General features: G+C 52.4%; 1 protein-coding gene across 1 annotated transcript in view; it reads right to left on the bottom strand.

Annotated features, from left to right (window-relative positions):
* Positions 1-2,976: 2,976 nt before the first annotated feature.
* The window catches only part of cryl1 (crystallin, lambda 1), a 68,532-nt gene continuing 55,289 nt past the window's right edge, over positions 2,977-16,219 (bottom strand). Inside the window, exons 7-9 of the mRNA XM_072444160.1 lie at positions 11,455-11,563; positions 3,899-4,005; positions 2,977-3,095 (exon numbers count right to left, since the gene is read on the bottom strand). Of these exons, the coding sequence (XP_072300261.1) occupies positions 2,997-3,095; positions 3,899-4,005; positions 11,455-11,563 (315 nt within the window). The 3' untranslated portion in view covers positions 2,977-2,996. The remainder of the gene's footprint in view (positions 3,096-3,898; positions 4,006-11,454; positions 11,564-16,219) is intronic.

The raw sequence follows: 16,219 nt of genomic DNA, 5'->3' as shown, positions 1-16,219 counted from the left end.
TCCTCGCTCTCTCCTCACCTCCTGCTCCTCGCTCTCTCCTCACCTCCCTCTCCTCGCTCTCTCCTCACCTCCTGCTCCTCGCTCTCTCCTCACCTCCTGCTCCTCGCTCTCTCCTCACCTCCTGCTCCTCGCTCTCTCCTCACCTCCTGCTCCTCGCTCTCTCCTCACCTCCTGCTCCTCGCTCTCTCCTCACCTCCTGCTCCTCGCTCTCTCCTCACCTCCTGCTCCTCGCTCTCTCCTCACCTCCTGCTCCTCGCTCTCTCCTCACCTCCTGCTCCTCGCTCTCTCCTCACCTCCTGCTCCTCGCTCTCTCCTCACCTCCTGCTCCTCGCTCTCTCCTCACCTCCTGCTCCTCGCTCTCTCCTCACCTCCTGCTCCTCGCTCTCTCCTCACCTCCTGCTCCTCGCTCTCTCCTCACCTCCTGCTCCTCGCTCTCTCCTCACCTCCTGCTCCTCGCTCTCTCCTCACCTCCTGCTCCTCGCTCTCTCCTCACCTCCTGCTCCTCGCTCTCTCCTCACCTCCTGCTCCTCGCTCTCTCCTCACCTCCTGCTCCTCGCTCTCTCCTCACCTCCTGCTCCTCGCTCTCTCCTCACCTCCTGCTCCTCGCTCTCTCCTCACCTCCTGCTCCTCGCTCTCTCCTCACCTCCTGCTCCTCGCTCTCTCCTCACCTCCTGCTCCTCGCTCTCTCCTCACCTCCTGCTCCTCGCTCTCTCCTCACCTCCTGCTCCTCGCTCTCTCCTCACCTCCTGCTCCTCGCTCTCTCCTCACCTCCTGCTCCTCGCTCTCTCCTCACCTCCTGCTCCTCGCTCTCTCCTCACCTCCTGCTCCTCGCTCTCTCCTCACCTCCTGCTCCTCGCTCTCTCCTCACCTCCTGCTCCTCGCTCTCTCCTCACCTCGTGTCTTCTGTGTCCCGTGTCCACGGCTCTGTCCCGTGTCCACGGCTCTGTCCCGTGTCCACGGCTCTGTCCCGTGTCCTCGGCTCTGTCCCGTGTCCACGGCTCTGTCCCGTGTCCTCGGCTCTGTCCCGTGTCCTCGGCTCTGTCCCGTGTCCACGGCTCTGTCCCGTGTCCTCGGCTCTGTCCCGTGTCCTCGGCTCTGTCCCGTGTCCACGGCTCTGTCCCGTGTCCTCGGCTCTGTCCCGTGTCCTCGGCTCTGTCCCGTGTCCACGGCTCTGTCCCGTGTCCTCGGCTCTGTCCCGTGTCCTCGGCTCTGTCCCGTGTCCTCGGCTCTGTCCCGTGTCCTCGGCTCTGTCCCGTGTCCACGGCTCTGTCCCGTGTCCTCGGCTCTGTCGTGACTCAGTTTAATATTGGTCATTTTTGCTTGAGGAAACATCCTCAGTCGATAGCGAAGAATCATTTTCAAGTTCATTTTCTTTTATTGCATCGATTTCCAAAAGTTATTTCAGCTTCTTCAGGAGCGAAGGAAGAAAAAAGAAGAAGAAGAGACCAAAGGGGAGACAAAACGTGACAGATGATCATGAGAGACACAGCACTGTCCCACGCGTCCTCGTCCAGTACAAACATCACTGACCCACGCGTCCTCGTCCAGTACAAACATCACTGTCCCTGCGCGTCCTCGTCCAGTACAAACATCACTGTCCCACGCGTCCTCGTCCAGTACAAACATCACTGTCCCACGCGTCCTCGTCCAGTACAAACATCACTGTCCCACGCGTCCTCGTCCAGTACAAACATCACTGTCCCACGCGTCCTCGTCCAGTACAAACATCACTGTCCCACGCGTCCTCGTCCAGTACAAACATCACTGTCCCGCGCGTCCTCGTCCAGTACAAACATCACTGTCCCACGCGTCCTCGTCCAGTACAAACATCACTGTCCCACGCGTCCTCGTCCAGTACAAACATCACTGTCCCACGCGTCCTCGTCCAGTACAAACATCACTGTCCCACGCGTCCTCGTCCAGTACAAACATCACTGACCCACGCGTCCTCGTCCAGTACAAACATCACTGTCCCACGCGTCCTCGTCCAGTACAAACATCACTGTCCCACGCGTCCTCGTCCAGTACAAACATCACTGTCCCACGCGTCCTCGTCCAGTACAAACATCACTGTCCCACGCGTCCTCGTCCAGTACAAACATCACTGTCCCACGCGTCCTCGTCCAGTACAAACATCACTGTCCCGCGCGTCCTCGTCCAGTACAAACATCACTGTCCCACGCGTCCTCGTCCAGTACAAACATCACTGTCCCGCGCGTCCTCGTCCAGTACAAACATCACTGTCCCGCGCGTCCTCGTCCAGTACAAACATCACTGTCCCGCGCGTCCTCGTCCAGTACAAACATCACTGTCCCGCGCGTCCTCGTCCAGTACAAACATCACTGTCCCGCGCGTCCTCGTCCAGTACAAACATCACTGTCCCGCGCGTCCTCGTCCAGTACAAACATCACTGTCCCACGCGTCCTCGTCCAGTACAAACATCACTGTCCCGCGCGTCCTCGTCCAGTACAAACATCACTGTCCCACGCGTCCTCGTCCAGTACAAACATCACTGTCCCGCGCGTCCTCGTCCAGTACAAACATCACACTGACACAACTCCCGTTATCAACAGTTTATTGAATAATCACTGGAAAAACAAGTAACTCCTGGTATTAAGTAACTTAAGTGACACTTCATCCGGAGACACGTCCTCAGGAGACACGTCCTCAGGAGACACGTCCTCAGGAGACACGTCCTCACATAGAGTGTACTTAGCTTTTGTCACTTTGGAGGACAGACTGATGTTATGAGACCCCCGGTGGCTTTAAAGTTTATGTTGCTTTTCTGTATCTTGTATTTATTCAATTACAGGAATTTTTCCCCCTAAAATAGTTGGAAAAACCTTTATAAGAAAGATAAAATCGATCATGGGACAAATCTTGTTCTGTGTTAATCACGTCTGGTCAATACTAACATCTGAGGGACATAATGTGCAACATTAACCCTGTCATTAAAAACACAGGTACAGTGTGTTTAATGCCACACTGTGGGGGGTTTAGGGCATCTTCTTTATCTGGGCCAGCTCGGACAGAAGCTGGTCCCTGCGCTCAGTCCGAGCTGAGAGCTGCTCACGAGGGACAAGCTCAGCCATGTCCTGTGGACAAGAGACACATCAGAGAGAGTGTGTGTGTGTGTGTGTGTGTGTGTGTGTGTGTGAGAGTGTGTGTGTGTGTGTGTGTGTGTGTGTGTTCAGTGTGTGAGTGTGTGTGTCTGTGTGATGTGTGTATGTGTGTGTGTGTGTGTGTGTGAGAGAGTGTGTGTGTGTGTGTGTGTGAGAGTGTGTGTGATACTAGTAAAATCTAAGAACTAAAATACAGTACAGACTAGTACTAGTAAGTTAACTTTAAAGTCAAATATTGAGGTATAAAAACTAAATTACACCATAAATAAATATGAATGAAACAAGTGCAAAGACTGCTCTTGTAAGTTGGTTGGTGCTTGGCCCCGGGGCCTCCACAGGTCGTTTAACTCTTTGGTGACAAAGTTAACCATAAACTAGAGAGGAATCCCTCCTCATCGATCCTGTTCATTTTATTGTTTGAGGAACACGTCTACGCCCTTTATCCAGCGATACAGTAAGTTATCCAACGCACAATATGAAGAAGAATACTAATATGTTTAGAATACATTTCTAACAAGCTGCAGATCTGACCTGGTTTCTATTCTGACCTTGAAATAGGATGAAGTTGGTGTAATCCTCTGGACAGGAGCTTGATACTGTTTAAATTCAAGGCACGTCGACTTCCATTTGAAAGTTAGGCATTATTAAACGTGTCCAGATGACGGCCCTGTTCACCTTCTATCTTTAAATAGCAGATGAACAATGAATCCTATGTCGATATGAGACCAATTATTCACAAACTATGTTTTGCCCTTTGCCCCTGATTCTGCTCACACCTTGATAATGTCCTTGGCCTGGTCCCCGCTGAAGTCTGGAGTGGGTCCGAACGAGGACAGAACACGGTGGATGCCCGGGCCGTACCTCTTCATGTAGTCGCCCAGACCTGAAGGAGAGTGAAGTGTGTGAGATAGGACTGACACGACGGACTACATGGGTCTTTAGGAGGGTAGAAAACGAGGTTTAACTTTGACTGCATGATGACTGCACACTTATGTGTCGGTGTGACTGGTTTGAGCTTAATGCTGCTGCCTTTAGGCCTTCTTTACTCAAGGGGACAGGGAAGAACAGAAGCCTGAGCATGGAGAGTCACAGGACACCTCAGGGAACAGCCTTCTTACCATTCTTCTATTCCAAGTAGCCAGCTCCATGAGCCAGCTACTGTATGTTTAAACACCCGTAAGACGAGGGGACAATGATTATATTTTACATATCCTGTACAGGTCTTATACTGAGAGTCATGAGGTGCTGAGGGTTCCTGTACAGGTCTTATACTGAGAGTAATGTGGTGCCGGAGGTTCCTGTACAGGTCTTATACTGAGAGTCATGTGGTGCCGGGGGTTCCTGTACAGGTCTTATACTGAGAGTCATGAGGTGCCGGGGGTTCCTGTACAGGTCTTATACTGAGAGTCATGAGGTGCCGGGGGTTCCTGTACAGGTCTTATACTGAGAGTCATGAGGTGCCTGAGGTTCCTGTACAGGTCTTATACTGAGAGTCATGTGGTGCCGGGGGTTCCTGTACAGGTCTTATACTGAGAGTCATGTGGTGCCTGAGGTTCCTGTACAGGTCTTATACTGAGAGTCATGTGGTGCCTGAGGTTCCTGTACAGGCCTTATACTGAGAGTCATGTGGTGCCGGGGGTTCCTGTACAGGTCTTATACTGAGAGTCATGTGGTGCCGGGGGTTCCTGTACAGCAGGGGTGGCCAACCAGTCAGAGACGAAGAGCCACATTTTTTACCCCATCCCTTCCTCTTACACAAACACCTCTGCTCAGCCAAATTATTATTATAATTAACAATATCATGTCACACACAACCATGATAATGACAGAAATTGACTCCTACAGTACTAAGACCACAAGCCAGTCATTTTCAACAACGAACATAAGATAAGATAAGATATTCCTTTATTGTCCCACATGGGGAAATGTCATTGGTGCAACGCAGGTAGATCCAGAGGTAGATACAGAAGAACAGATCACTTATAGGAAGTCTGAAAAACACTTTCAGTAGAAGATCTCCTATAAACAAAAACTCCTATAGACAAAACCCAACAAGGGATAGAGGGGAAAAATAATAAAGATAAAAATAAATAAATAAATAAATACCATTGCATGTGATCATGACAGTAATTGCACATGCATTGTGTCTCACACACACAAACTCTCAGTTCAACAAAGTCCAAAACCAAAAATCATTTACACACCATGTTGAAGTTCAATATTGCTGGTTTTCCTTTAGATGAGGCCATCTCCCCGTATTTTGGACGGGGTATTTTGAAAAGTGGACGGTGTCATTTTTATGAATAAATCTCAGAAAAAAAGGGAATATTATCATTAAATCAGGCCGGGAAGCGTTTGATTAAAGTCCGCCTCGGCCCGCGCCATGACAGTTTACAAGTGAAAATTTGCATGCTGCGTGCTGATTGGTCGATAAAGTTTGTGTGCTCTGCTCTGATTGGCTGCCGAGCCGTGGTCCGGAGAATGCCGAAGCTCCACTTTGCTGCGGTTGGGCACAGAAATCGACGTGCGTGTTGGCCCAGCGGTCAGCAACACGGCTTTGCGTGCAGAGGTTTGTGAGATCGAAACCCGACATGAACTCTTAATCTTACATTTTCAGAGGAAGTAGAGAATCTTGGGGTGTGACCGAATAGAAAATAGAACAAACCAGAGATTCAAGGTCTGGTATAGATTCACGAAGGTGTTTTAGTAGTTGTAAAGGAAAATCAACTGAAAAGCTTTGATATGTTGAAGGAGTCATTTGGCGTGGAGAAACTGGACTTTTATACACATTTAGAATTGAGATTGGTATGTATGAGGCACAGTCAAGAGTTCCCCTCTTTAGGTATTAAGGATTTGATGGCCTCTATCCAACTCTGAGGGGTCTGAGCGTGTCTTTTGGCGCTTTATACCACTCTGAGGTGAAATCCAACCCTCGAAAAGCTGCTGGACCAGACGGTGTCACTCCAGCCACCTTAAGACACTGTGCAGGCGAGCTGGCCCCTGTCTTCACTGGCATTTTTAACACCTCCTGGAGTCATGCCATGTCCCAGCTTCAAGTCGTCCATCATTGTCCCTGTCCCCAAGAAGCCCTGGATCACTGGACTTCATAACTACAGACCTCTGGCTCTGACGTCTGTAGATATGAAGTCATTTGAGCGCCTGGTCCTCCCCCACCTCAAGTCCTTCACCTCCTCCTGCTGGACCTCCTGCTGGACCCCCTGCTGGACCCCCTGCTGGACCTCCTGCAGTTCGTCTACAGAACCAACAGGTCTGTGGACCAACCTGTCAACCTGGCTCTCCACTTCACCTGCAGCACCTGGACTCCTCGGGAACCTACACCAGGATCCTGTTTGTGGACTTCAGCTCTGCATCAACACCACCTCCTGCTCTGCTCCAGGACAAGCTCTCCCAGCTCAACGTGCCTGACTCCACCTGCAGGGGGAGCACCGACTCCACCTGCAGGGGGAGCACCGACTCCACCTGCAGGGGGAACACCGACTCCACCTGCAGGGGGAGCACCGACTCCACCTGCAGGTGGAGCACTGACTTCCTGATGGATCAGAGGCAGTGCGTGCGGCTGGGGAAGAATGTCTCAAACACTCGGACCATCAGCACAGGAGCTCCACAGGGCTGTGTACTTTCTACTCTGCTCTTCTCCCTGTGACAAACTGCTGCACCTCCAGCCACGACTCCGTAAAACTGCGGACGACTACCCTCATCACCATGACGACACCACCCTCATCGAGCTCATCTGGGACGGGGATGAGTCTGTCTACAGGAGGTGGAGCTGCTGGTGCAGCAGTAACAACCTGGAGTTCAACGCCCAGAAGACGGTGGAGATGATCGTGGACTTCAGGAGAGTCACAGCCCCCCAGCCCCCCCTCACCATCTCAGGCTCACCCCCATCTCCACTGAGGACTCCCTCCACTTCCTCTGCTCCACCATCACCAGGACCTCAAGTGGGAGGAGCCACCATCACCAGGACCTCAAGAGGGAGGAGCCACCATCACCAGGACCTCAAGTGGGAGGAGCCACCATCACCAGGACCTCGAGTGGGAGGAGCCACCATCACCAGGACCTCAAGTGGGAGGAGCCACCATCACCAGGACCTCAAGTGGGAGGAGCCACCATCACCAGGACCTCAAGTGGGAGGAGCCACCATCACCAGGACCTCAAGTGGGAGGAGCCACCATCACCAGGACCTCAAGTGGGAGGAGCCACCATCACCAGGACCTCAAGAGGGAGGAGCCACCATCACCAGGACCTCAAGTGGGAGGAGCCACCATCACCAGGACCTCAAGAGGGAGGAGCCACCATCACCAGGACCTCAAGTGGGAGGAGCCACCATCAGCTCCTCATCAAGAAGCTCCAGCAGAGGATGTACTTCCTGCAGCAGCTGAGGAAAGACAAACTGATGATGGAGCAGTTCTACACGACCATCATCGAGTCCTCCATCACCTCCTCCATCACCTCCTCCATCACCTCCTCCATCACCTCCTCCATCACCTCCTCCATCACCTCCTCCATCACCTCCTCCATCACCTCCACCATCACCTCCACCATCACCTCCTCCATCACCTCCTCCATCACCTCCTCCATCACCTCCTCCATCACCTCCTCCATCACCGTGTGGTACACTGGAGCCACAGCCAGGGACAAACAGAGACTACAGCGCCCTCTGCTGAGAAGGTGATCAGCTGCAGACTTCATCTCTGCAGGACCTGTACGTCTCAGGACTCTGGGACGTGAGGGTCCAATCACAGCCGACATGGACTATTTGAGCCACTTGCTGCAATACATATGTATATTTGTACAACTGTAAATTTGTGTACATTTTAAGCCTATTTTTTATCTTTATTAGGCCCGAGCGCCACAAGCTCTAAAAGAGCGCTTTACATTGGGGGGGTCGTCATCCCAATGTAAAGCACTCATTTGCTCTAAGTAGCTCACGAATACGTTCCCCATCTCTTGCATGTTCCGTTCATATAAACATGTGATGCAAAAATGTAACATTATTACTGTTTAGAGGGCCAAAAACACAAAGTGGGCGGAGCCCACTCAAAATTAACGAAAGTACCCGTCAGTGACCAGGGACCCACACCATGAGGTAGGAAAGCGCGAGCGCTTTCCGAAAATGTATAGTTTATGATATTTGAAAAATGGGAAACATTGTTTTCGCATCGGAATATTATTCTTTCTTCTTTCTTCTTCTCGGGACCAACCCCCCTATTTTTCACCCAGTGAACATTGACGAAAAGTCACAAAAATTTGCACACCTCTAAAAATCGTGCCTCTCTACATTCTGGCTATTTCCCTTTTCTAAAATAAAAAAAATGTGCGCGTCAGCGCCCCCAAATGTACCAAAAATGCATTGAGAGATAGGAAATGACCCCAAAAAAATCTGATCCTAGAATCATGAAATTTGGCGCAGAGGTAGATGGTGACAAGAGAAGTAAAAAATATTACTACGGCAACGCCGTCCACCCAACCAAATGTCGGCCATATTGGTTCAAAAATGGCTAAGCATGACTCGGGAGTTTTTCCAAACGTCGTACTTTTACGAACTCCTCCCCCTCAGGGCGTTGGCTCTAAAAAGCTGACATTTTGTGAAAATGCTACTGAGGAGTGGGACATCAAAAGTTATTCAAATGACTTTGACCCTGTCACAGTTTCTGTGGGTTTGGGCAAAGCCACAAACTGTAGCAAGAATTTCAGAAATCTCCCAAATTTAACATTTCTGCCGTTTGCGCAGATAAAGTCCGAATTGCGTCAAATTAGAATCAGTTGTTTAACTCTTTGCCCTAAACCTACTTGAGGTGAAATAAATTAATTTGGAGCCACAGCGCCCCCTACAGATTTTATATGGAGGTTAAATGTTTAGTTTTGCGAAATTATCTGAAATTTGACACAAAACTCAATTTTGGCCCCATCAAAAAAGTCCATCAGACTCATGTCATAATTGTTATGGCGTTGCCGTAGCAATGACCAAAACGTCCCATGTTATTCCAATGGGGAAATCACCAGAACATGTTTACACTTTATACTTTCACAAACTCCTCCCCCTCAGGGCATAAGCCCTATTAACCTGAAATTTGGTGAGACTCATCTTCAGGACCATCAAAAGTTATCCACATTTTTATTCAAAGAGTCACGGTCTCTGTGCAGCAAAGCACATTTTGCCAAGAATTCAAAATAAAATTGCTTTTTGATGGTAAAACAAAGGGTCAGGAGCCTTCCTGAAGAGGAAAGAGTTGTTTGTTTCAACAGAAACTTACCCTCTTGTACCTGTTGAAACAAACAACTCCTTCCACTTCAGGAAGGCTCCGCCCAATGGGCTGGACTTACCATAGAATAGTATAAATATCGAAGTTCTCGACCTAAATTCTCTTATTGACAATGACTCTTGGATGAAGTCGAAACGTCCAATTTGTCCAATGAGGGATTACACCGAAATAAAGTCTAAAGATTAAAGTCTAAGAGAATAAAGTCTAAAAGAATGCAGTGTCGGGGCAATCATGATCAAAACACCGTGCCGCGGGGAAGGCGGTGGCGCGGGGTGGCGCGGGGAGGGCGGTGGCGCGGGGAGGGCGGTGGCGCGGGGAAGGCGGTGGCGCGGGGTGGCGCGGGGTGGCGCGGGGAGGGCGGTGGCGCGGGGAGGGCGGTGGCGCGGGGAGGGCGGTGGCGCGGGTGGCGAGAGCCATCAATTGTTCTAAAAGCTTTCTATGGACACTTAAAACGATGCATCTGATTTGGCCAATGTAATGGTGATGTCCATATTAAATGAATAAATATAATAAATAGTATTTTGTCTTATCTACTGAAGACATTTCCAAACTGCAGTGCTGTGGCGCCTTATCAAACAGAAAACCTTAGGAGGGGCCCCTTCTAATATTTCACACATAAAAGAACATGTTTTACCTATAAAACACTATGTGGCTGTAAGCGTTTACTGTATAAAGTTCGACTCAATTTTCCTTTCTGCTCCCTGGGCACCTTTGAGGGAACCTTTTAGCCTTCAGGGGAGCCGCAGATCCAACTTAGGTGCCCACTGAAATACGGCATGAACATTTGTACGTTTGCCAGTGCAGCTCTGACCCGTGTTTACCTCAGGCTGAGCAGGACTCGCTCTATGTAGCACTGGAGTGTCACAAGTGCCATGTATGTTCAAGGATCTGTGCAGCTCTCAGCTCACGTGGAGCAGAACAAAACAAGGCATTTGTGCACGTTCATTATCAAGTGTCTTCCAGAAGCAGTGAATGTACCAGACTTTGTTATTGAGAATACTACTACAGTTCAAATATAATGCTGTTTTAAAAGATACTTAGTATTGAACTATAAAATAAGCAGATAGCCCTTTTACATTTGTGTTCATTCTAAACCAGAACATGGATCTAAAAAAAAGGAATTCAAAATGCTTTTTTTAAATTTGGTATTTTTTTAATGGCTAAACAACATTTTAGATTTTCCAGACAAAGTAGGTCCATGTAAAGCCCAACCAGGGACGGGAGTCGAAAATTAGCACTGGCTATAAACGTTATATGCATTACATCAGCTACAAGCTTTGTTTTGTAACTATGTATGATGCATTGTCCCTGTAAAAAATGAATAAATAAAAAGTACAGGGCTGTGGGCGGAGATAGGGGGAAGCTGAAACCAGCTTTTTCGTGAAAATACATGATAACTTAAATATGCATGAATCCATCGATCGTATGACAACTTTGAGTGAGCTAATGATGAGGAAGCGTAAACTATGGATAAAAGTGCATATGTGCCTCCTTTAAAAAGTCTTGAGCTCTTTCTCTGAACTCATGATGTCTTAGTTACTCTCTGGCTGTGCCAAAGCACAACTTTCCCTGGTGTCCCATGGTGAAACTCTAGTCCCGGGCTGTCCTTTAATCAGACTGTACTGGCGGTTGGCACGGAGACAGGTCCTCTGGCTCGGCCCTGTTTCTCTGCTGTGTGAACATGGAGGATGTTGCAGTGCCAGTATCTGATGGAGCCAGGTAAAGCCACCGCAGGAGGGTTGGTTACAGAGCAGATAGAGGAGTGGCTGCGGTGTCGATTACGCGGTCACTGCGTTCATTCAGAGCCCCATCAAAAGCTGGCTTTGTGTGTGAGTGTAAGAGAGGGGGGCAAGGCTTTCACACCCCCCTTAGATATTCTCCATGTCTCTGCTGGGGAATGGGCTCTCTGTTCTCGGAGTCCTGCTGACTGACCACTCATCGCATCAGCGCAGAATCTACACTATTGTGTTTCTTTTGTTAAATGCTTACTCAACTGACTGGTGCCAGCTACATACAAATGTGTAACTGATTGTATAAACATACGTTACCTTCAGGTGCGTTCAGGTGCATGGTTTCCATTGGACCAATGAAAGCGTAGCGCATGCCCAGTCCCTCGGACATGACCAGATCCACGTCCTTGACCGAGATGAAACCATCCTGCACCAGAAAGTCACAATCAACAAACCTCTCCATCCCATGAGCTCTTTGGTCGTGACTCTGGTCCGGTAGGTGAGGGCAGGGGCAGGTGAGGGCAGGGGCAGGTGAGGGCAGGGGCGGGTGAGGGCAGGGGCGGGTGAGGGCAGATGAGGGTGGGTGAGGGTGGGGGCAGGTGATGGCAGGTGAGGGTGAGGGCAGGTGATGGCAGGTGAGGGTGGGGGCAGGTGATGGCAGGTGAGGGTGAGGGCAGGTGATGGCAGGTGAGGGTGGGGGCGAGTAAAAGCAGGGGCGGGAGCAGGTAGGCGGACTGGCAAGTAGCCCTTGATCTGAGCCTCAGCCCTGGCACAGTCCAGTCTTTGTTGGGACTTTTCAGTGAGGGCTTTTCTTTGAGCGCTCGTGAGGCTTGGCAGGCGCTCTATTCTCAGGCGCTCTGTTCTCAGGCGCTCTGTTCTCAGGCGCTCTGTTCTCAGGCGCTCTGTCCTCAGGCGCTCTGTCCTCAGGCGCTCTGTTCTCAGGCGCTCTGTTCTCAGGCGCTCTGTCTTCAGGCGCTCTGTCCTCAGGCGCTCTGTTCTCAGGCGCTCTGTTCTCAGGCGCTCTGTCCTCAGGCGCTCTGTCCTCAGGCGCTCTGTTCTCAGGCGCTCTGTTCTCAGGCGCTCTGTCTTCAGGCGCTCTGTCCTCAGGCGCTCTGTTCTCAGGCGCTCTGTCTTCAGGCGCTCTGTCTTCAGGCGCTCTGTCCTCAGGCGCTCTGTTCTCAGGCGCTCTGTTCTCAGGCGCTCTGTTCTCAGGCGCTCTGTCCTCAGGCGCTCTGTTCTCAGGCGCTCTGTTCTCAGGCGCTCTGTTCTCAGGCGCTCTGTTCTCAGGCGCTCTGTTCTCAGGCGCTCTGTCCTCAGGCGCTCTGTCCTCAGGCGCTCTGTCCTCAGGCGCTCTGTCTTCAGGCGCTCTGTTCTCAGGCGCTCTGTTCTCAGGCGCTCTGTTCTCAGGCGCTCTGTTCTCAGGCGCTCTGTCTTCAGGCGCTCTGTTCTCAGGCGCTCTGTCCTCAGGCGCTCTGTCCTCAGGCGCTCTGTCTTCAGGCGCTCTGTTCTCAGGCGCTCTGTCTTCAGGCGCTCTGTTCTCAGGCGCTCTGTCCTCAGGCGCTCTGTTCTCAGGCGCTCTGTCCTCAGGCGCTCTGTCCTCAGGCGCTCTGTCTTCAGGCGCTCTGTCCTCAGGCGCTCTGTTCTCAGGCGCTCTGTTCTCAGGCGCTCTGTTTTCAGGCGCTCTGTCCTCAGGCGCTCTGTTCTCAGGCGCTCTGTTCTCAGGCGCTCTGTCTTCAGGCGCTCTGTCCTCAGGCGCTCTGTTCTCAGGCGCTCTGTCCTCAGGCGCTCTGTTCTCAGGCGCTCTGTCCTCAGGCGCTCTGTTCTCAGGCGCTCTGTCTTCAGGCGCTCTGTCCTCAGGCGCTCTGTTCTCAGGCGCTCTGTTCTCAGGCGCTCTGTCTTCAGGCGCTCTGTCTTCAGGCGCTCTGTCCTCAGGCGCTCTGTTCTCAGGCGCTCTGTCCTCAGGCGCTCTGTTCTCAGGCGCTCTGTCCTCAGGCGCTCTGTTCTCAGGCGCTCTGTCCTCAGGCGCTCTGTTCTCAGGCGCTCTGTCCTCAGGCGCTCTGTTCTCAGGCGCTCTGTCCTCAGGCGCTCTGTTCTCAGGCGCTCTGTCCTCAGGCGCTCTGTCCTCAGGCGCTCTGTTCTCAGGCGCTCTGTCCTCAGGCGCTCTGTTTTCAGGCGCTCTGTTCTCAGGCGCTCTGTTTTCAGGCGCTCTGTTCTCAGGCGCTCTGTTCTCAGGCGCTCTGTTCTCAGGCGCTCTGTCCTCAGGCGCTCTGTCCTCAGGCGCTCTGTTCTCAGGCGCTCTGTCTTCAGGCGCTCTGTCCTCAGGCGCTCTGTTCTCAGGCGCTCTGTCCTCAGGCGCTCTGTTCTCAGGCGCTCTGTCTTCAGGCGCTCTGTCCTCAGGCGCTCTGTTCTCAGGCGCTCTGTTCTCAGGCGCTCTGTTTTCAGGCGCTCTGTCCTCAGGCGCTCTGTTCTCAGGCGCTCTGTTCTCAGGCGCTCTGTCTTCAGGCGCTCTGTCCTCAGGCGCTCTGTTCTCAGGCGCTCTGTCCTCAGGCGCTCTGTTCTCAGGCGCTCTGTCCTCAGGCGCTCTGTCCTCAGGCGCTCTGTCCTCAGGCGCTCTGTTCTCAGGCGCTCTGTCTTCAGGCGCTCTGTCCTCAGGCGCTCTGTTCTCAGGCGCTCTGTCCTCAGGCGCTCTGTTCTCAGGCGCTCTGTCTTCAGGCGCTCTGTCCTCAGGCGCTCTGTTCTCAGGCGCTCTGTCTTCAGGCGCTCTGTCTTCAGGCGCTCTGTCCTCAGGCGCTCTGTTCTCAGGCGCTCTGTCCTCAGGCGCTCTGTTCTCAGGCGCTCTGTCCTCAGGCGCTCTGTTCTCAGGCGCTCTGTCCTCAGGCGCTCTGTTCTCAGGCGCTCTGTCCTCAGGCGCTCTGTCCTCAGGCGCTCTGTCCTCAGGCGCTCTGTCCTCAGGCGCTCTGTCCTCAGGCGCTCTGTTCTCAGGCGCTCTGTTCTCAGGCGCTCTGTCCTCAGGCGCTCTGTCCTCAGGCGCTCTGTCCTCAGGCGCTCTGTCCTCAGACTTGACCCTTGGTCAGCATCAGTCTGTAACATAAAAGCCTCAGCTTTTACAAAGAAGAGTCACTGTTGTCTTTTAACTGGACCAGGTCTGACCGGTAGAAAGGGCAGTGGACTCAACATAAGGCAAGTTTATTTGTGTCGCACATTTCATCCACAAGGTGATTCAAGTTCAACAGGAAAAAAGATGCTTTAAAATCACAAAGAAAGTTTAAGACATAAAAGAGAAGAGTGTCAAACACGGCTAAAGAAAACTGTTTTTATCTGAGATTTGAACATTGTCAAAATAGAACCTGTCTCACATCTTCAGGAAGAATGTTCCAGATTTTAGACCAGCAGGAGGCCGGTCCATGTTTAGTCCTGACTCTGGCACCAGCAGGAGGCCGGTCCATGGTTAGTCCTGACTCTGGCACCAGCAGGAGGCCGCTCCATGTTTAGTCCTGACTCTGGCACCAGCAGGAGGCCGGTATATATTTAGTCCTGACTCTGGCACCAGCAGGAGGCCGGTCCATGTTTAGTCCTGACTCTGGCACCAGCAGGAGGCCGGTATATATTTAGTCCTGACTCTGGCACCAGCAGGAGGCCGGTCCATGTTTAGTCCTGACTCTGGCACCAGCAGGAGGCCGGTATATATTTAGTCCTGACTCTGGCACCAACAAGAGGCCGGTCCATGTTTAGTCCTGACTCTGGCACCAACAAGAGGCCGGTCCATGTTTAGTCCTGACTCTGGCACCAGCAGGAGGCCGCTCCATGTTTAGTCCTGACTCTGGCACCAGCAGGAGGCCGGTCCATGGTTAGTCCTGACTCTGGCACCAGCAGGAGGCCGCTCCATGTTTAGTCCTGACTCTGGCACCAGCAGGAGGCCGGTACATGGTTAGTCCTGACTCTGGCACCAGCAGGAGGCCGCTCCATGTTTAGTCCTGACTCTGGCACCAGCAGGAGGCCGGTCCATGTTTAGTCCTGACTCTGGCACCAGCAGGAGGCCGCTCCATGTTTAGTCCTGACTCTGGCACCAGCAGGAGGCCGGTCCATGTTTAGTCCTGACTCTGGCACCAGCAGGAGGCCGGTCCATGTTTAGTCCTGACTCTAGCACCAGCAGGAGGTCGGTCCATGTTTAGTCCTGACTCTGGCACCAGCAGGAGGCCGGTCCATGTTTAGTCCTGACTCTGGCACCAGCAGGAGGCCGCTCCATGTTTAGTCCTGACTCTGGCACCAGCAGGAGGCCAGTCCATGTTTAGTCCTGACTCTGGCACCAGCAGGAGGCCGGTCCATGTTTAGTCCTGACTCTGGCACCAGCAGGAGGCCGGTCCATGTTTAATCCTGACTGTGGGCACCAGCAGGAGGCCGGTCCATGTTTAATCCTGACTCTAGCACCAGCAGGAGGCCGCTCCATGTTTAGTCCTGACTCTGGCACCAGCAGGAGGCCGGTCCATGTTTAGTCCTGACTCTGGCACCAGCAGGAGGCCGGTCCATGTTTAGTCCTGACTCTGGCACCAGCAGGAGGCCGGCCCATGTTTAGTCCTGACTCTGGCACCAGCAGGAGGCCGGTCCATGTTTAATCCTGACTCTGGCACCAGCAGGAGGCCGGTCCTTGTTTAGTCCTGACTCTGGCACCAGCAGGAGGCAAGTCCATGTTTAGTCCTGACTCTGGCACCAGCAGGAGGCCGGTCCATGTTTAATCCTGACTGTGGGCACCAGCAGGAGGCCGGTCCATGTTTAGTCCTGACTCTGGCACCAGCAGGAGGCCGGTCCATGTTTAATCCTGACTCTGGCACCAGCAGGAGGCAAGTCCATGTTTAGTCCTGACTCTGGCACCAGCAGGAGGCCGGTCCATGTTTAATCCTGACTGTGGGCACCAGCAGGAGGCCGGTCCATGTTTAGTCCTGACTCTGGCACCAGCAGGAGGCCGGTCCATGTTTAGTCCTGACTCTGGCACCAGCAGGAGACCGGTCCATGTTTAGTCCTGACTCTGGCACCAGCAGGAGGCCGGTCCATGTTTAATCCTGACTCTGGCACCAGCAGGAGGCCG

Source organism: Eucyclogobius newberryi, unplaced genomic scaffold, assembly GCF_026437365.1.
Source record: "Eucyclogobius newberryi isolate DKJ021-1_F unplaced genomic scaffold, fEucNew1.0.hap1 SCAF_14, whole genome shotgun sequence".
NCBI classification, from domain to species: domain Eukaryota; kingdom Metazoa; phylum Chordata; class Actinopteri; order Gobiiformes; family Gobiidae; genus Eucyclogobius; species Eucyclogobius newberryi.
The sequence above is the reverse complement of the archived record's forward strand: the minus strand, read 5'-3'. Positions and strand labels throughout refer to the sequence as shown.